General features: G+C 40.8%; 1 protein-coding gene across 6 annotated transcripts in view; it reads right to left on the bottom strand.

Annotated features, from left to right (window-relative positions):
• Positions 1–21,158, bottom strand: part of LOC146531618 (axin-like) — a 72,449-nt gene that overhangs the window by 9,803 nt on the left and 41,488 nt on the right. For 3 of the 6 annotated variants that reach the window (XM_085198736.1, XM_085198737.1, XM_085198738.1), the window contains exons 3-7: positions 13,806–13,874; positions 11,640–11,717; positions 10,980–11,085; positions 10,292–10,406; positions 345–493 (exon numbers count right to left, since the gene is read on the bottom strand). In XM_085198736.1, the coding sequence (XP_085054862.1) occupies positions 345–493; positions 10,292–10,406; positions 10,980–11,085; positions 11,640–11,717; position 13,806 (449 nt within the window). In that variant the 5' untranslated portion in view covers positions 13,807–13,874. Of the gene's footprint in view, positions 1–344; positions 494–10,291; positions 10,407–10,979; positions 11,086–11,639; positions 11,722–12,564; positions 12,717–13,073; positions 13,542–13,805; positions 13,875–21,158 lie in introns of those variants that run through there. The other 3 variants (XM_085198739.1, XM_085198735.1, XM_085198740.1) reach the window with 3 other exon arrangements.

Below are 21,158 nucleotides of genomic sequence, written 5' to 3'. Positions count from 1 at the left end.
TGTGTCTAATAAGGATTGGCTTGAAAAAAATAGATTAAATATAAACGATTTATTATTTTGTTGACAGACCAGCAATGTAAAAATGTTGCGTGTTATGCCCAATACACAATATTTTCACTTATGTTATTTGAAATAAACAATTTTCACTTGTACTTCCAAGCGTAATTAGAATAAGCTACAATTGGTTTGGTTGAACACTTTAATCTCAGGAACTACTGATTCCAACTGATACATTCTTTTTGTGTTTGATAGTCCATTTTCATTCCATGTCCATGTTCATAACACTATGTTACGATCTGGTTGCTACATGTGTACTCGTATATAACAGACACAGCGCTACTAACTTGTATATGGCAGACACGACCTGGCGTATCTTGACGGGCTCGGCCTCCTGGCGCAGACCCTGCACCGCGAAGTAGAAATTGAGGCGGTCCACGTGCAGGCCGCCCGCGCCGCCCACGAACTTGCGGAACAGACGCACGCCCTCCGCGTCCTAGTAGTATTTAAGAACCACAATATATAAATATAACACTTATTATATTAGAGAACACGCTCAACACTCGCACGCGCAACATCTGCTCCGCGGAAAATATTCCTAAAAAATAGGAAATTCGGAGCCTAGCGCCTCAAATTTTGGCAGGAAGGCAGCTCAGTGAGTGACTCGACAGGACGTAGTGTTTGTGACGCGAAATCAGTGAGGGTTCCGGAGTTATAACGGGATTTTGCGGGAAGACCTCAGGAGAAACAAGCTGTTCACTGTAGCGAGTGCGTGCTCCGGGTCACGTTTTCGCCGATTGAACGTACGTGCCTGCCGAGGAGCACGTACTACAGCGAATTCGTACGTGAAATCGTACGTGATACTGTACGGAATATACGTGCTTGCAGACCAACGCCGTCACTTCACCGCATTAGACAGTGTCTCCGACCACGCGAGCGCACACACTGCCAGAGAGCCAAAGTTAACAAAGGCGCTACCACCCATCGCGGCGTACTCAATCTTCCTGGGACAACCAACAACACAGACATCGCAGAACATCAGCGAAAGGTGAGTCCCTACCGACAATAAAAAAAAAATAAAAAAAAAAAAAAAATCATTAGAAATAGTAATAGCAATAATATATATATACATATAAACACAAGATATTTAAAACCATATAGACAAGATACATAGGAATAAATATTGTATAAATATTAAGAATAAACATTGTAATAGATATTTAAGAACAAACAACAAAATACAACACAATGTCTACCAAATCGCAAGCAGATTCTGTAAAGTCAGGCTCACGCAGAACCGCCGACTCAGCTGCGACAAAATCCACGTCGCTGAGGCAGAAGGTACTCACCAAAACGGCAAACTCAGCGCCAAGGACCACACCGCCTCCACAAATGGAACTTCCACAGCAAGCGCCACCCAACACGGCTGAAATTAGCATCACTATCCCCGAAGTGGAGCCGTGCATGTCCGACTCGGACGGGCCCGCGTCACCGACGGGTTCCGTGGCCTCGAGCACAGGAAGGAGGATCAGCCTCCTTTACACTACCTCCAAAAGAGGCACGGGGGTGGAGATGGACTTGGTGACGGGGGTGGCCAACACGCTGCTACAGAACGGGAAGGCCGCGCTAGAGTCGGTGATAAACATGAAGAGGGAAGTCAAGACAACCGCCATTGAAAGCCTCCAGGGATTGTACGAAACGGTGCTCTCGCTCTCCGACTCCAGGAACAGGCACAAATGCAACCTGGAGAAGGAACGCGCCAGACACGCGCAAGAAATAGTGCATGTCGAGCGAGCGCACACCAAAGCAATAGAAAAAATTAGCCAGCAGATGGTGTCGGAATTGAGTAGTGCCAGGAAGGAAATATCTGAAAACCTGAAGGAGGCCCAATCAATAAGAAGCTGGCTGGGCTACGAGACCGAGCAACCCTTCAGAGAGATAGCGGAGATAAAAGAAGCACACTCATCCCTGTCGAAAGTCATCTGGGAGCTTGCCGTGACAAAAACAAACACAGAGGTGACTCCTTCCACCCAGTGGGAGGAACTGCAACAAGCCACAAAAAGAATAGAAAGCCACCTGACATCTCTGGCTAACCGGTTTGAAATGTTTCGGCGGGACGTGGACAACCTGGCGTCCCGTGTGTCCGAAAACTTGCACAGGCCATCGGAGACACAAGCCCCCAAAAACGACAAAGACACCGAGGAAAGAGCGAGGCTGACGGAGTCCCTGCAGGCAATAGAAACGACACTCACACAAATAAAAGAAAAAATAAACATGCCACAACCCCCCCCTCCCATACCCAAAGATATAACCCCAGAGATATGCGGGATAAAAGAAAAGTTAGAAATAATGTCCTCTGAGGTACGAACCATTCGAGATACGCGGCGCCGTGACAGCAGTCCTCCGAGGCCGTCGATAGACACCGAGCTGGCGGTCCAGGAGGTAAAACAGACCCTGGCCACCATCAAGAAGGGGGTAACGGATCTCGCGAACTGCGAGAAACAACCAGTGGCGGGACCGAAGACCTTCGCACAGGCCGCTGCCAAGCCAAAGGCTCCCCACCCGAACCACACACTTATCATCGCGTCAAAATTGCCAACAGAGACGAGTGACAATGTCATAACGAGGATAAGAGACGCACTCGATCTCAGAGCTACTGGTGCAAAAGTGGATAGGGTCCGAAAGGCCAGGGATCAGAAGGTCGTTATACGGTGCCCTACCAAAGAGGACAAAAACATTGTAAAAAGCCAAATTGAAAAGTCACAAAACCTCACAATAAAAGAGCCCACCAATCAAGACCCGTTAGTGTGCGTAAGGGGAGTCCTCAGCTGCCTTACAAACGAGGAACTTGTGGAATACACCACATCTCAAAACAAACATCTACTCCAAAACATCCAAGAGGCAGATATGAGGATACGGGTTCGCTACAGGAAGCGCGCCCGGAACCCCCATGAATGCCATCCCGTACTTCAGGTTTCCCCGGTGATATATAAGCGATTCACCGAGGCCGAGAAGATCTACATAGGCTTTGGCAGGTGCACGGTGGAGGATCAATCCCCACTAGTGCAATGTGCTAAATGTCTTGGCTTCGGGCACACCCGGACTCTCTGCAAAGCCGGAACGGAATTATGCAGTTACTGCGGAGAGGACCACGCGGGGAAGGTCTGCCAAAAACGGCAAAATCTAGAAACTCCCCGGTGTGCAAATTGCGCAAAATTAAAAAGGGAAATCGCGGACCAGGCACATACAGCCTATAGCTTAGAGTGCCCGGAAAGACAAAAATGGGATGGTATAGCACGTTCCAGGGTTCAGTATTGCTAAGGGCCCCCCAAACACTTCACCACGTGTCGCCTGCGAGGTGCGCAGAGTAACCGGGAGCGAACTAAGGTTCGTTCAAGCGAACCTACAACGCTCCAAACTGGCGACGGCGGAAATATACAAGGTGGCGGTAGAGGAAGGTATCTCAATCGCACTTGTCCAAGAGCCGTATGTAGGAAGGACAGGTGAGATGAAATCTCAACCAGGCACAACCACCATCCAGTGCACTCTAAACCGCCAGAAACCGGTTAAGGCGGCCATAATAATTTTCGGAAACACCCTGGAGGTGATCCATGACCCCCAGATCGTGACTGAAAACGTGGCTGCCGTCCATCTCAAAGCTGGACCGCTGTCGTTGGGAGTGCTCTCCGTGTACTTAGAAGGCGACCAGAACTTATCCCCATATCTATCCCAAATCAAAAAGGCTACCACCAAAATTCACACCAACCATCGGATAATTGCGGGCGACGTGAATGCTTGGAGTCATTGGTGGGGCAGCAAATCCGAAAATCATCGCGGAGCGGAATATCACTCCTTCGCAACAGAGCTGGACCTCCACGTCCTAAACTCGGGCAATATACCAACTTTCGAAACTTACAGAGGAGGGAGGTGTTACGAGAGCTGTGTGGATGTGACCTTAATAAGTCACACCCTGCTTGGCAGAGCGGAGAACTGGAGAGTGGACCGAAGTCTGGTAACATCCGACCACAACGCAATAACGTTTGCGCTGCGCTTGGAAAGGGCACTGGAACCCCTGAAGCCTATCACCACACGCAGGTACAATACCAAGAAAGCAAAGTGGTCGGACTTCGTAACTGCCTTCAAGGCCGCACTAGCCGAACACAACATAGCCAAAGATAACGTACACAGAGTTTCGAGCCCGGAGGAACTGGAGAAGATGTTATCGATCTACACATCCATAGTCCACAGCTCATGCAAAGGAACAATACCCAAAGTTAGAGACCGGAAAGGTGATCCAAGGCCGCCATGGTGGTCAACCACCCTAGACAAATTACAATCTGACGTGCTTAGGAAGAAACGCCGAATCCGGAACGCTGCGCCCCGACGAAGAGAGTTCACTATCGATGAGTACATGCAGGCAAGGGACACATACCATCAGAAAGCAATAGAGGCAGCCACCCAGAGCTGGAAGGAGTTCTGCACTTCTCAAGACCGTGAGAGCGTTTGGGACAGCATCTACAGAGTTATAAGGAAGACGTCCAAAAGACAAGACGATATGTTGCTAAGGAACATAGCTGGCGAAACACTGTCACCAGATAAGTCGGCGGAGCTCCTGGCAAAGACGTTCTACCCTGACGACCAAGTAGATGGCGAAACTGAACTGCACAAGCGAGTCAGAGAGGCCACTGAAGGAAGAACTCCCGCGGAGATTGAAGACCTGTCGGAGGACGACCCCCCCTTCACGGACGCGGAATTGGAGATGGTTCTCTCGAGCCAGAACCCAAAGAAAGCGCCGGGACCGGACGGCCTGACCTCCGACATATGCAGCATGGCGATCAACTGTGACAGAGAGGTATTCTTGGCGATAGCTAACAAGTGTCTATCACTGTCATACTTCCCCAAGCAGTGGAAAATCGCCCACGTCTGCATCCTTCGTAAACCTGCAAAGGACGACTACACCAACCCAAAGTCGTACCGTCCCATAGGGCTACTACCGATCCTCGGGAAGACGGTCGAGAAACTTTTAGTGGGAAGACTGCAGTGGCACCTTTTACCAACGCTTCATCCCAGCCAATATGGGTTCACGCCGCAAAGGGGAACCGAGGACGCACTCTATGATCTAACACAACACATAAAAACAGAAACTAAACAGAAAAAAAAGACAATACTCCTTGTATCCCTGGACATAGAGGGCGCTTTCGACAATGCTTGGTGGCCGTCCCTTAAGAGCCAATTGGTGCGGAAACGATGCCCAAAAAACCTCTACTCCCTGGTGGCCTCGTACCTGGAAGATCGAAGAGTCATCATCAACTACGCCAGAGCAACCAGCGAAAAGGGTACCACGAAGGGTTGTGTCCAAGGATCCATCGGCGGACCAACCTTCTGGAACCTCATCTTGGACTCACTCCTGCACAAAATGGCGTCCAGAGGGATATACTGTCAGGCCTTTGCTGACGATGTGGTCCTCGCTTTCTCCAGCCATAGTACTAGTGAGTTACAAGCCCAAGCCGAGACCACCCTAGCCGAAGTGCAGGACTGGGGAAGGCTAAATAAACTGAGCTTCGCCGCGCATAAGACCCACGCGATGGTAATTACCAAGAAGCACAAGTTTGAAGCCCCCGAAGTATACATGTCCGGCACCCGACTGAGTATGGTCTCGGAAATAAAACTCCTAGGACTCGTAATAGACTCCAAGCTGACTTTCAACGCGCACGCATCTGCAATATGCAAGAAAGCTGCAGACATTTACAAACGACTAGCGTGCGCGGCGAGGGTAACGTGGGGTCTTAATGGCGAGATAGTGAGAACCATATACGTGGCGGTGATAGAGCCAATCGTCCTCTACGCAGCAAGCGCGTGGTCTTCGGCAGCCGAGAAGCTGATGATAAGGAAACAACTAGACTCGCTGCAAAGAGGATTTGCCCAAAAAATATGCAAGGCGTACAGGACGGTGTCTCTGACATCGGCACTGGTCCTCTCAGGCTTAATCCCCCTTGACCTTCGAATCCAGGAAGCCGCCAATCTGTACAAGATCAAAAAGGGGTACTGCGTGGACCTCCTACCACCAGGACGCGAAATAGAGCGCAGGGTGGGACCATTACAAAATCCACACCCATCACAACTCAAAACAACTGAGTACATGCGCTTGGAGAGCCTCGACCAGGAGACCCTCGATAAACACCAAATAGCCGGTCCCCTAATCTTCACCGACGGCAGCAAAATCGAGGGTAAAGTAGGAGCAGCCCTAACCTTGTGGGACCAGGGTAGGGAGAGGAAGTTCTCCACATTTCGCCTGGAGCCGCACAACACCGTCTTCCAGTCGGAAATGTATGCACTCTTCAGGGCAATAGAGATGGTGAAAAAGTCGAAAACGAGCGCTACCAACATCTTAAGCGACTCGAGATCATCCTTGGATCTACTAAGATCCCCATCGACGACTCACCCTCTCGGCCTACAAATGAAGAGCTGCATACGTGACATCCAGAACGAGGGCAGGACAGTGCGGTTCTTCTGGTTGAGGGCCCACGTTGGAACACCCGGCAACGAAAGGGCAGACGAGCTGGCGAAAAAGGCGGCAATAAAAAAGAAGACGGCACCGGACTATGACAAAGTACCAGTATCATACGTCCGAAAGCAGATACGCGAGGCGACTGTCAAGGCATGGCAAGCGAGATATGAAGCCTCCCAAACCGGATCAGTCACAAAGCTGTTCTTACCAGACGCCAAAAAGGCATATACCCTGGTAAGGAAAACAAAAATAACACCAACAGACACCCAGCTACTGACTGGCCACGGAGGTTTCGCGGCCTACTTGCACAGATTCCACTTAAAGGACAGCCCATCTTGTCTCTGCGATCCGCAATGTGAGGAAACGGTCACGCACGTAATCCTGGACTGCCCAAGATACGGCTCAGATCGAGCGATGCTGGAGGTCACCATCAACAAAAACCTAGACCAGCAATCACTCCACACCATCTTAGAATCAGAAGCCACCAGGACACCTTTCCTCACCTTCGCACGTAAAGCCATCTTAACAGCCGCGAAACGCAACAGCTCGCTAGTGGCTCTCCCCTCCGCGCCAATACCCGCGCCACCCTCACAAACATCCCAAACACCAGCACCTGCACCATCACAAACCCCTGCACCACTCACACAAAATTCCCAAACACCAGTACCCACACCACCAACAACACCTGCACCGCTTCCACAAGCTCCCCAGATACCAACTTCCGCACCACTTCCAATCCCCGTACTAATCCAACAAACACACTCGACACCTGCTTCTCCCACACCAACAATACCAACAAAATCAACAATAAATAAACTACTGGCCTCCCTCAAAAAGACCACAGGAGGCCTGCCAAAGAAGTGGAAAAAACTAACCACAAAAGTAAACCCGCCACAGCACAATCCACCAACACTGGCCACAACCAACGTGATGGCAATGCTAAATGAGAAGGCAGCGGACGGACAACCCGGAATAAGGGTCAGGAGCGTAGCCTTGTTCATGGCCGAGGGATCAGAAAGGGTGGGAATAGCTTTCAGTCGCTCGGAACCGCCGGATAGAGTCCAAATTTCACCAGGACTAGCAGCCCTACTCAAAGGAAGCACGAGTAAAACATCGGTGAGGTCAGCAAAAATAGACTCACTGACATGGCAAAGGCTGGCTGAACCCCCCTGCCGAATACTGCGGTCACAGAACAAAGTGATCGCATTGCTCGAATGTGGGGAGAAATCTCCCTTTGCCCAACTTGACTCGATCCTCCGAAGAGTTCGGGAATGCACGCCGCAAGGAGCCCCTAAGACCATAAGCGTAGACGCAATGAGGGTAGAACCTTATAGAGGCAGCATAGCAAACTACTACGAATGCCTCAAGGTCGCCCACAAACACCAGCTAGTCGTCTACGAAGACAGGGGGGAATGCCTTGACTTCCTAAAGGCAAAGAAACATCTACCTTCCCCCTCAACAGAGGCTCCAACCGAAACGCCGAAGCAGAGCGGGTCCGAGAGGCTGCAAGAGAAGCTGTACCCCGAGCCATCCACAAGCAAGACCAACACACCCACCCCCAAACATAACATCTCGAGGACTTTGGCGAGGGCCATTCTGGGAGTCGTCGCTCCAAGGGAAAAAGAAACCCCAAAATGCTCTGCCTCTAATGCTGCGCGCCAAACCAGCACCGACATTCCGGGAGTCGAAGAAACTCCAAAATGTTCTGCCTCTAAGGCTGCGCGCCAAACTAGCACGCAAGAGAGAGAGGTCAAAGCCTTTTTCGACACCCGAAATCAACGGGAACAAAAAGGACACCGCGAAGGCGTACTAGAGCACAGCAGAGGCAACATAACACTACCTGACCTAAAAATAGCCAGAAGCCCAAAGGAACATGCTATAAATGCGTTCATCGAGTTCTTAGCCACATTAAAGGCAACCCGCGAGGTAAACACCAATATCTGTAAAAAGATCCTTCAGACTTTCCAGAGAGGGAACCTCAAACTCCTGGAAGTAGAACTCGATGAAGCCAAAGCCGCCATCTATGACAACGTCAGCTCCCGTGTCATTCACGGAAGCATGACGGGACAGTACATGGCGGCCTATAGCAGCACCAAGGGCTTTATAGGCCTGGTCGAAAGTGAAAGAGTAGACGATCCCCCCAAATTCCTTACATCAGAGAGCGACCAAGTGGTAGTAGTGGCCGAATGCACGAGGGTGATGCTGGACGATAGGATACTCGGAATGGCAAACGCCATTTCAAGCGATCCTGAGCCGGGCGCAGCCTTCGTGAATTGGGAGCTACCAAAACTTTCCTGGGTAAATGGGGTTCCGGGGTGTGGTAAGACAACTCACATTATCAAGCACTTCGATGAGGACACGGAAGTAGTAGCGACAACCACAGTAGAGGCCGCGAAAGATCTAAGAGAGAAGCTGGCGCACCGCCTTGGCACGAAAGCGACAAAGAGAGTGCGAACAATGGCCTCGATCTTAGTCAATGGTTTTCATGAGGGAATAGCTATAAACCGGCTAACGGTGGACGAAGCCCTCATGAACCACTTCGGGGCCATTGTTATGGCGGCCAGACTGTCAGGAGCGAACGAGGTCACACTCATCGGAGATATCAATCAGCTGCCTTACATCGACAGACAAAATCTATTCGAATTAAGGTACTGTAGGCCTAGCTTGACAACCAACATCACATGCGAGTTGCCTTGCACACATCGGAGCCCAATGGACGTCGCCTATGCCCTCGCCGGAGTATATAACAGCATTTACTCCGCAAGCCCCATTGTCCACTCCCTAAAGGTTCTAGGATATACCGACGCGCGAATACCACACTGTAACGACGGCACCCTATATCTGGTCCACACGCAGGAGGAGAAGAGGCAGCTGAAAGACCAGGGATATGGAACTGGAGCAGGTTCGCGAGTCATGACTATCCATGAGGCTCAGGGGCAGACCTTCGCAGACGTCGTCATCGTCCGAACCGGACGCGCACGGATCCGAGTACATGAGAGCGTCTCTCACGCAGTCGTCGCAGTGACGAGACACACCAACACCTGTGTCTATTACTCTGACGATGGCGGTGACGCAATAGGCAACTTCATCAGCCGAGCGGTGGGCGCTTCATTTACGGAGGTGGTGGAGGCGAACCTAAAAGGGGCAATGTCACAAAGAGACGATAGGGTGATAGAGACACTGATCCAAAAACTTAAGGAAGGCGTTCTGCATAAGCCAGGCCAAATCTAAAATTCCACACCTATATACATAATAATTATACAAAAGACTATAATAATTATACAAAATAATTATAATTTTTATTCTAATAATTTCTCTAATAATTATAATATATATTTTTAAAATTAAAAAAATTGTCGGTAGGGGTCTCATCCAACCCCTCTAGTATAAGCTCTAGATATAAGTACAGTTTAAATTGTCCCAAAATTAAGTACGCCACATTAAAAAAAAAAACTTTCTTAAAATAAAAAAAGGCACGGGCAACTATGAGCCCGTGGATGTAGTTTTTTAAAATAAAAAAAAAAAAAAAAAAAACACTTATTATATTAATATTTAACATTCAGAAAAAAAAATTCAGAAAAAAAATCAACAAAGTTGAAAAGTTGAAATTCTCGTATTGTAAAATTTCTGTTTTTAAATAAATGTGTTTAGCTGATGCAGCAATGCGTAATTTTTATGTTATAGTATAAATAAAATTATTTGTTTCTAGTATTTTACTAAATATCTATTAACATTCGCGTATTTTACGTGAATATTAATAAGCAATTAATAAATAAGTGATAGTACCTCAAGCAAGTGATGCAAGGTCTTGGCCCACCGTATGTAGGGCGGCGAGGCGGGCGAGCGCACGGAGCTGCCCGACGAGCCCTCCGTCTCCTCGCGCCACGACGCCATACCCGTTCTGCGAACACATTGTATGTGAAATAACTATCTTTTCTTGTTTTTCAGCTTTATTTTTGATTCTGCACTTAGTAGAGAAGACTGGGAGAACACTTAATTTTATACTTTCGGAGACACTGAAATTATTTCGTAAAATTCCGAATTTATTTTTGCAGGCAATGGAAATAAAGAACGGAGAAACAAGAGAAAGAAATCTCTCATATCCTCAGGTTAGATAACCATTAATGTCTTTAAATGTAATCTTTACTTGGGTGTTGTTAGGATTTGGTTTAGATATTTTATACAAAGGTTATTCATTAGAAAAATATAAGTGTTACGACTAAAATAATATTAATTGTAATAAACTTATAGAGACGGTCAGGGGGCAGCATCTCAGCATCTTAAACGATTTAAGCTGAACAAAAAGATTTTTTTTAATTTCCTCAATAACACGACTTAGCGTGGCGTTGATTTCCGCCATTCTAGACGTAATGCCTTGAAAACAGGGCGGTGCATAGGGGATTATCTTAATCCTTTACCTATGTTGCCAAAAGTAGAATATATTTTGAAGCTAAAAAAACGTAATAAAGCATACTTAGGAAGATGGGGCTGTGTGAACACATGTCTAGATTGAGATTTGCTTTTCTCCTCCCCCGACGCCGGCGGCAGCGACGACCTGTCTGCAAGCTTGTGCTCCCAACCTGAAACAAAAGGTAATTTAATCACGTAATCATTTAATAAAATGTACTTTTAATTTATAAATATATATAAAACAAAAAAAATAAAAATGATAAATAAAATGAAATTCAAATCATACAATTTTTTTTTTAATTTTCGATAAATAGTCAATAGCTGATAGATTTTCATTGAAGCAATGCTCATACCTCCGCCAGCACTGCTCTAAGCATAACTCTAACCAAAATAATAACAACGTTTTAACCATTTTTTTAACCCCTACCGAGTGTGATGGGGCAACCACATACACATACATTTAAAAAACGATATGATTAATAAATTCATATGAACACGCACCAAAATATAACTTTTTAAATTAAAAGGTCAACTGTCAACAATGGGCAATGAATTATTTTCACTTCTCCGCTCTGACAAGACAATGCGCGGAGCTGAGTTCCGCCACTCAACACAAAGTGTTTTAAATTCGGGTATAAATCAAAAAAGAATGTCTTGACTCTTGAGACAGACTCTGCATACCATGCAAGCCAAAAAAAAGCAATTTTTAATCCTTCCAATTTACCTTGCGGGTGGCCGCCTATAGGAGTGTGGCTCATGGCGCACAGGCCCTGCTCCCACCCGCGCGCTGCATGGCGAGACACTACCTGTAAATAAAATTTTACTTTGTTAGTGTTTATGCTTATTTGTGTGTATAACATCATCATGATTTTTGCTCATGTAAATTTGTCCATATTTAACATACTTAAGAATAGGATTTATATATACTAGGTAAATTTTGTAGTTCACTAAGAACTGGTAACAACAAAAAATATTATTAATAACTTTCATAAGTTACAATTCAGTAAAAATTGTAACAGTAAGTTTTAAAAGTTATAACTTAAAAATCAAAATTTCTAAACAAATCATATGGCAAATTACACAATTAATATATCTACACAAGTATTGTAAAGAAAAGAATAATACATTTCAAAAATTTTGATATCGGAGTATAATAACATTACCAAAAGCATGTTAGCCCGAACCAAAAACCAAGGGAAAGAAATCAATACGGCACATAAAAAGGATCATGGCATTATGTTTGGTCTGTAATCTCTGTATGTTAGAAAGAGAGAGCCTAAAAAAAGATGAAACCACGGCCACAAAGTCAAGAGTCTCCATCATCGATCGGCGTACCATAGGAATATAACAACAGTTTTAAATCAATTTGCTATATATCTAAGCTTTTAAAAAAAAACCTTAACAAATACTATTGAATGCACTGATTCAATAAAATAAGCTTACAGATCAAATTTCTTAAAATATTTCAATAATTTAATTTTAAGCGGAGCACAACAACATAAAAACTTTTTAAAGCCTAGTAATATTATACAATAAAAGGGATAATTAATAATAGGATGCTGTCATAACAAATTATATCATAACTTCACAGTTCAATGAGCATGTGGAAGAAAAAAAACAACAAAAGCAAAAAACATAAAGGGCCTTACCATGTTCATAGCGACAACACAAACAATTTATTGAGGTACTTTACCACTAATAAAAACTTGAATTAAGTATAAATATACTTGGTGGAGTTATTAATATTTTTTGTTGAAAATATTAAAGTATTATTCAAAAGAGCACGACTGCGCAGTGCAATGGCAATGGTCCGAGTGGAAGTCGGATGCTGTAATACAATAGACTCCGATCGAACTTTACTTGTACCCCTGTACAATGTGTTATAGATATGGTTATGATAGGGTTTATACAAATATTAAAATCAATATTACACAAAAAAGCTTTGGAGTTTTTGTATTTAATAAAGGTTTAACTTTCCTATTATAGTTCCCGTGATAAATAACATGCTTTCTGTTAAGTGTTAAATTACTATATTAAATAAAATACACATTTTATGCCATGAAATATTGTTAATGTTGAAATAATGTTAATATTTAAGCTATTTAGTGCACCTTTTTATAAATATAGTATATTAATCATAAAATAAATCCATACTTACTTTATATAAGGGCAATACTTTGGGAGATTCATACGTAAGTATATCAGGGGTGTTTATTCACAGATCACCAGAGTAGTTTTTATTGAGGATGACGAGCATAAAACGACTAACGAGTAACAAACAAAGAAAGAGTCATATATTGCTCGCTCACGGAAGAAGCATGCGTGAAAATCGTATGCAACTTTCAGTCATAAGTCAATGTTTAATTCTTCGTAACAGTATAATAACGTGGAACTGGCAGTTGTAAACACCGAATTCCTTCCCAGAAACCCGGAAGGACAGTATTTATGGAACATATTGAGTGAAACACTATATTAAAATGGACACGCTCACTCTCTACAGAAACGTGACGATCTATACGAAACAAGAATAGAGAACGCGTTAAATAGAAAAGTTAACGTAAATAAATAATAGATTAGCTTGGCTCGGTCTGGTTTTGTATACAACAGCGACGGGGGCTTGACGTTTGTCAGTGAGATGTCACTTGACAAGCGTAGCGGAGGTGACATTAGACTCGAGTAATGTGTCGCCATCTAGCGGCTTGCTATGAATTCTATTCCCACGCAAATCTCTCGGTTGCCGTGACGACATCATTTACATACCGCCGAAAGTCACCAGTAGATGACAGGACAGGTCGCTATGTCTAAGTATTGTTTTGGCGGGAATCTCTAATTTATATTTACGTAAATAAAAAATAGATAAACTTAACATGTAAAAATATATATAAAATACTTGCCTGTTAGCAGCTTATTGCCGCTGCATCTTTTTTGTTTGTCATACCAATTTTTAAGTTGATTATATCTGTAACAAAGAAATTTAATGTGAGATACATGAAAGTTTTTATTAACACGTTTATATTAATTATAGGCTAAGGGGAAAATGGAAATGTGATGAATAGTTGTTGGAAATAATTTTATTTATGAATCCAATTAGTAAAATTGCTTAAAAGCCAAATCCCTTATACGACTTATAGAGCTTATTTAAAAAATATACTCGATAAAAGCTACGAATACGGTTATTAAACGAACTTAAGTCATAATTACTTGTCATTGTAAAATAAAACAAATTAATTATATTGACGACATCTTTTTGTTAAGCTGTGTTGTTAAAAGAGATTGTGTTGTTGAAAGCAGTTACAGTCAAAAGAAATACAATATGTACAAAGTTTATTTAAGAATGAACAAGTAAATATAACGAATAAATTTTGTCGCGTATTTATGATATGTACATAACCGTAAGTATTATTGGTTAACATCTCTTAAAGAAGAATATTTATAATGTAGACAAAGTAAGAGGTAGAGCTTTCCCTCCTAGAATATATTTGGAAATTACAGAATTTTTTTTCTTTCAACATTCAGAGGAAAATTGAACTTAAATTATTGTCATTAATTTATATCTATAATCTATGATGGTTCCATTACTAGGTTATTGTTCTATAGCCAGCACGCCAAATGCATACAAATGCATAAGAAACATATGTAATTATATACAAGTAACCATAGTAAACATAAAATAAGGACCTAGTAAATACCTCCACATCCACAACCACATCCAATTCATCGACGTTATAAAATTACCATATTCACATCACTAAACCTTCATTAGCCAGACACGCACTAAGCGACTCTTTGATGTGCACAAACTTTCCGTTTTCCTTTGATTGCTATAATGGAGCTGCGATGTTATTACACTAATTGAATTTTCGCAAAGTCCGCGCAGCGCTAATGGCGGGTACGGATTCGGACATTGTTAATACCTTCGACGGTGGTATTTGTTCGTTTCACGTTTTAAATATATTGATTTTATCATAGTTTCATGTTTTAATCTCTTTTATATTGAAAATCTGTTAAGGTAGATTAAAAATGTTACAAAACAAAAGATGATAGCGAGTTACATCTTTTTGACATAATAAATACGTACTGTAACAGAAAGAGTGTATAATAAATAACATAAAATAAATCATTCCAATATCTATGCTTATAATAAAAACCTAACGAGTCAGTGTTTTTATACAGGAAAGATAAGATGAGAAAAAAGATTATTGGGTGCCTTAATTTATGTAATACAATCCAAAACTCTTTTGTCTGTTTGGCTGTGAGTTTTCACGCTAATCTCTAAAACGGCTTAACTAATTTAAATGCAGTTTTCATTATTGGAATTTAACAAGTGATCTTTACCATTTAATGCTTGGTTTATTACAATCGATTCACAAATATAAAAGTTATGTGAATATAAGAAATGCGACAATATTGCTACAAAATAAATGTTGGCTGAAAGTTTAGCTATCAATGTACCTATAGATTTTGTAATTATTAATATATTTAATTTCGATTAAATTAATAATATATCACATATCACACTAGCAGGACAACGAAAATAATCACAATCATCAATCAATAACCCTTTGACGACCACGCCGATCAAAGACAAGGATAGTTCAACAGTAACCATAGACAAAAGAGCACTTTGATCGGACTTCTCAGGAATACCTTCGGCACTAATCACTCGTACGTAGGTACAAGTACGTACCGTATATCCGATCGGAAAAGGTATTAAAGGCAATAGTTTCAGCTTGCGGTGAACTGTTTGCGAGGGAGACGGCGGGAGGGGGGAGGGGGGGTGGTTCCTCGGAACATCAAAGGCGGGCCGAGACAAAGCTGGAGGAGCCTTTTAACTTTATTTAGCGGAGTGGTAAGTTTAGCCGGTCGCGAATCGCTCAGGTTAAAGAGTAACACACTCACTTTGAGCTGGGGCTGAGAGGTCAGGGCTGTCGCGGCAACAATGTCGCCCTAATGAAGCGCGATGCTAGTATGAAAATAATCTAGGCACAACATAAGTACGTAGGTTTCTATTTTGAAATTGTTGTTCTATATAGCTGTACATTGTATCATTTGAAGTATTAAGTCGTGGCGCAGGGACACAAGTATGTGACAATGTAACTAGTAGTGGGTTCGATTCCCTTTCGAGGAAATGAAGTATTTATTTAAATTTATATTTTCGTTTCTTCGCTCATTGAGTTCAGCCACTCAACACTTAATGCCTCCAGAATTCGGCGAAAAATGCCTACCTGCGGGATACAACGTGAAGTTGATTTAATTTGATTAAATTTAAGTTAGATTCTTTTGTATAGTCTTCGTATATTAATAATATTATTTTAGATTAATTCAAAGTTTACATACTTAAAAACGTTCTTAGTTGACAATTATTTATTCTGATATGCGCAACCTTTTAATTACATATGAATTCAAATAATAATTAAAACATAACAAAACACTAAAATCATAAATTAATAGAGACTCCTTACGCTTCGCATTAAGATATATTGCTGTATTAAGAATTAAGATGTGTATCTTATTATTTGTTATAAATATTTTGGAAACGATAATAAGAAAATAAATGTGATATTTACAGTGTTTACACAAAAACAATTAAAAGCAAACAATTTAATTAGTTATATTACAATAAACTACACAACATTCAAAGTGATACGGGATTCGAACACGCACTTACTACATACCTAACTAAATTGAACAAAACCAACAAGTGTAACAATTAATATTAACAAACGCGAACAACTAGAGCCCCACAGCCAACCCTAGGCGAGCGCCTCACCGCGCGGCGTCTCTTTGTCGGCACTTGTCCTTTGAGCGCTGATACCACCTAAACTGCGAACAATAACGATTGACAATGCGTAATGTGCGAATGCACTGCACAGTACTGCGCAACACTGTGCTGTGCATCGATTAAACAATAAACTGTTTTGATTGAAATAAAATGTTTTGATCAGTGAAGTAGTACATTCGCGTTGTGAACATTTTTAATTAGATTGGATACAAATAAATAAAGCTTAAAATTATTTGGTGATGCTGAAATTTTATTGCATTCGTTAAATTTATTGTGCTGATAAAATAAACAACGGCTCTTTGATAATTAAATACGCAATAAGCGTATTGTTTACAAAATGACAAATACAAATAATAATAAAATTAAAGTCCCCATCGAGTGGCAAAAGCGGAACTCAACGCCGCACTTCACCTCGACACTAGAGCAAAATATTAAAATAATGAAAAATTATTTAACATTAAAACACTAAGTATTTCATTTCCTCGAGTAAGAATAGAACCTACAATCTACAGTCACACCTTGTGCCTCTGCCTGCCTGACTAGCCACGAGTAAACCTTACATCTATAATAAAATGTATGACTGTAGCTGCAATATTATAAAATATTTTCAAATATATTCTTAAATTGCATAAATAAAAATTAACAATCTGCATATAAACGAACAACAATTATTATATTAAAAGCAATACTAAGAAGCGTACGTTTGCCGGGTCGGTGTCACGGGCGGCGCGGCGGTGTGCGGCGGTCTGCGGGCGGGCGGTCAAATAAATTACCTTCCTTTGAGAATTTGATTCTTTTGATCATCGCGAAATCAATTCCGTCGCCCCTACCATTACATTTTGCTTAAGCGACGACTTAATGTGGACGTACTTGCATGTTATTGCTGTATTCTATCGTTTAGTGAAGCTTTAAACATTTTAAATAACAAAATAATTAATTTGTAATTACTAATTTATTATTTTGAAAAACGTCCACAGATGTAATAAATTATTAATAGTTTAAGGATTAAAAATAAATAATGTCATGATAGAAAACTCGCTCAGATATCACCTGAATTCTAAGTATCAAATTATAAAAATAATGTAAAGATAGATAATATTTTCTTATGATAAGTATTAATTGTTTATATGAATAATAACTGTAAACGTGACGGTTGTAGGTTCAATTCCCGATCGAGGACATGAAATATTTAATATTTTCATATCTTCATTCTACTGATAAGTCAAAGCCGCCACTCAGCACGCAATGCCTCTAGAATTCGGCGGGAACGGAGTGTCTTAACACTATGTTCTCAGGTTACCTCTGCCTACCCGGCTGTGTGCGGGGTAGAGCCTTATAGAAACATACAACATAATGATAAAGATAAATGAAAATTGTATTTCTTTTTAAGAAAACAATATTGTTAATTTTAAGTTGAGACCAGAAACATCCATACAATTGGAATAAGCTTTGTAGAAGCTTATTCTCCTGGTCAACTAGAGAGATAAAATTTAAATCACGAGTTTAGCTTTTTCGTATTAAATTCCATCCACCAAAGTACCGAATTCTTCCATTTGCTTCAACTTTTCAAATTTCAATGAATATGTTTCAGAGTTTATTCAAGGACTTCAAATGTGTACCTATTGGTTGTTGATAATAACGTCACACGTACCTTCTTGGAATAGAGACTTACCGCAACAAAAGGTAGAAAATGACAGGAATAATAAAGTCACATAAAGAGGAAAACCGACGTAATGGTCTACCGATTCTCATAAGCTTCCAAAATTTCTGATTTATTCTAATTTCTACGCCTAATATATTTTTTGAGCCCTGGACATTGTTGAAAGTAGTTATTTTCCTTTTGTAAGTGTAATTAAAGCAAGTGTAAAGAATCAAAATAATACAATTTTCTTTATAAAGAGTAGAAAATATTCAATTCATACAAATATGAGATCTAAATGATAAGATATACCGATTACTTGCTGTAATTTATTTTCAACTGAAGGTGTAAGGGACGATGACGACAATTTATCGGACCAGATACTCCTCTTGTTAGTTCGAAAGAATTACAAACAAAGATCAAACTCCTAAACAAAAAGAAAGCTTATGTGAAAAAGAAACTGAAAGAGTTAGATCTTCGTTACAGAGGGATGTTCTTGGAAAGCAATTTTCTGTCTTCGTAAACAATAAAGTACTTTCAACGAAGGAAACAAAGTCCAGTTTGGACTGACAGAAGACTTAATGCTCCCTTGTAGTACTGTAATGACGAGCTAACGAAAAAAAGCATTATTTTCTATATGAACGTCAGGGTTATATACAGCTTCTTGGATGCATACAACGCGAGGATGAAAATAAACTAAAAAAAATTAGAAGTTAGTACTGTTCTGAAGTCTTAAAGGGCGACATGAACATATGTGGAGGATGAGTAAGTTTTATCTTCTCTTAAATACAATAGGGATAAAATTATAATAAAAAGCATTTTTATTTTTTTCTTAAAATTTTATAGGCGAAGTTCTGATAAGTTACTAGCTCATTTTTAATTATTTTAAATCTCCATTATGTTTCCCAATTGATATTTATAATTTACAATAATAAATTTTATTATTTTATTACATTTTTATTAAGGACGGTAACATTTAACCAATGTTTAAAGCAGCACTAGCTAATTCATGTTGACAAGATAGAAAAACGATACGATAAAATTAAAAAAAAAAAACAATACCAACTTACAAAAAATAACTCCACACAAATATAATATAATAAAAAAAAAAAACAAATAAATTACAAACATTATAAGAAACATAACTGACAAGAATAGTCTCCAGCAGCTAGGTTACTAGGTAATGTTGGTATGGCTAATTCGTCAAAGGGTGGGCGCTGCCTTTGTGCAACTCATGGTAATCAGCGACCGCTCTCATTTCACTCAGCTTCGGGCCGGCAAGTGGATTTTGTTCCTTATCATAATTAAATGCTTCACTAAGATATTCTGTTTTAGTTGTAAAGTTTCTACGATCATATATTTTGTTATTATCTATTATTATGTTAGTTATGAGAATCTTGCGTTTGAAGCCTTTCTGAAGTCTACTTTTTTCCTTTAATATTGTTTATAGTAACTAATATTAAATAGTAGCTTGTTAACATTTGTTAATTAACAATTATAAAAAAAACATTTCAACAATACTATACAAATACCAAAATAAAAATACTTACTAGCTTTTCGTACCTATTATAAAATACTTTATTTAACTAACTCTACTACAGTAAAAATGTTGGTTAAATTAACATTGTGGTTAATTTATCAAAGGGTGCGCGCCCTTCGATTGACTTAATCGTATTCAAATTTAACGACCTTTAGCTAGCTTGTCAGATTAACAACGATAAGAGCAATTTATTTACTAATTACACGGATGAGGCATTATCTTACTTCTCGACGATACGGAGCGAAAGTTCTTTTTCTAAAAGTCTTCTTAAGTCTATTAAGTTGTCAATAATTAAGTCATCCATTTATATATTAAAAAAAAATGTAAAAAAGTTTCACAGGCAGAGGGAAACAAGCCCGTTTCCGCCGAATTTTGGAGGCATTCAACACGCATTGTGTGGTTTATTAAATTTAAATAAATATTTCAATCTCCCGAGAAAGGATTGTACCTACAACCAGTCGCGTTACAGGCACACCCTTGAGCCCTTGCGGATACATATTTAACAACTAGCGGACGCGCGCAGCTTCGCTTGCGTATTTAGGGGTGAATTCTAATAACCCATGAAACATAAATTTCAAATATTATAATAATCAGTGGTGATTTAAAGATTTTTCAATACAAACTTTTAACCCTTTATTTGCACCCTTAGGGGGGAATTCTAGAAAACCATGAAACACATGTTCAATTAAATATTTTTAAGAGTGTAAATATCAAATTTTATAAAAATCGGTGGCGATTTAAGAATTTGTCCATACAAACTTTCAACCCCTTATTTGCATCCTTAGGGAAAGAATTTTAGAAAACTATGAAACACGTATTCAATTAAATACTATTAAAAATCTAAATTTCAAATTTTATAAAAATCGGTGCCGATTTAATTTTTTTTCCATACAAACTTTCAACCCCTATCTCATCCTTTTAGGGTTAAGATTTTTCAAAATCCCTTCTTAGTGGATGTCCAGATTACGAAAGTAAACATCTGTCCAAATTCCACGTTTCTACCATGAGCGGTTACGGCTGTGCGTGCGTCTTACCTCAGTCAGTGAGGACAAGTCCTTTTATATATGTAGATTATCTTATAGACTAATTTCGAACCTAAGACCATATATAGATATAGATATACAAAAATTACGTAAAACATAACCACCACGAAGCCTCCAGAACACGCACCCTTTAATAAAATCAGCCCACGACGAAGGCGCGGCGCGGCAAACTAAATCACGCGTAACAATATTACCCATACAATTTGTATGGCACATACATACATACATACATACATACA

This window comes from Heliconius melpomene, chromosome 15, assembly GCF_056956725.1.
Source record: "Heliconius melpomene rosina isolate 202511_hmr_F chromosome 15, ASM5695672v1, whole genome shotgun sequence".
Lineage (NCBI taxonomy): Eukaryota > Metazoa > Arthropoda > Insecta > Lepidoptera > Nymphalidae > Heliconius > Heliconius melpomene.
This window is presented reverse-complemented; position numbering and strand designations above follow the sequence as displayed.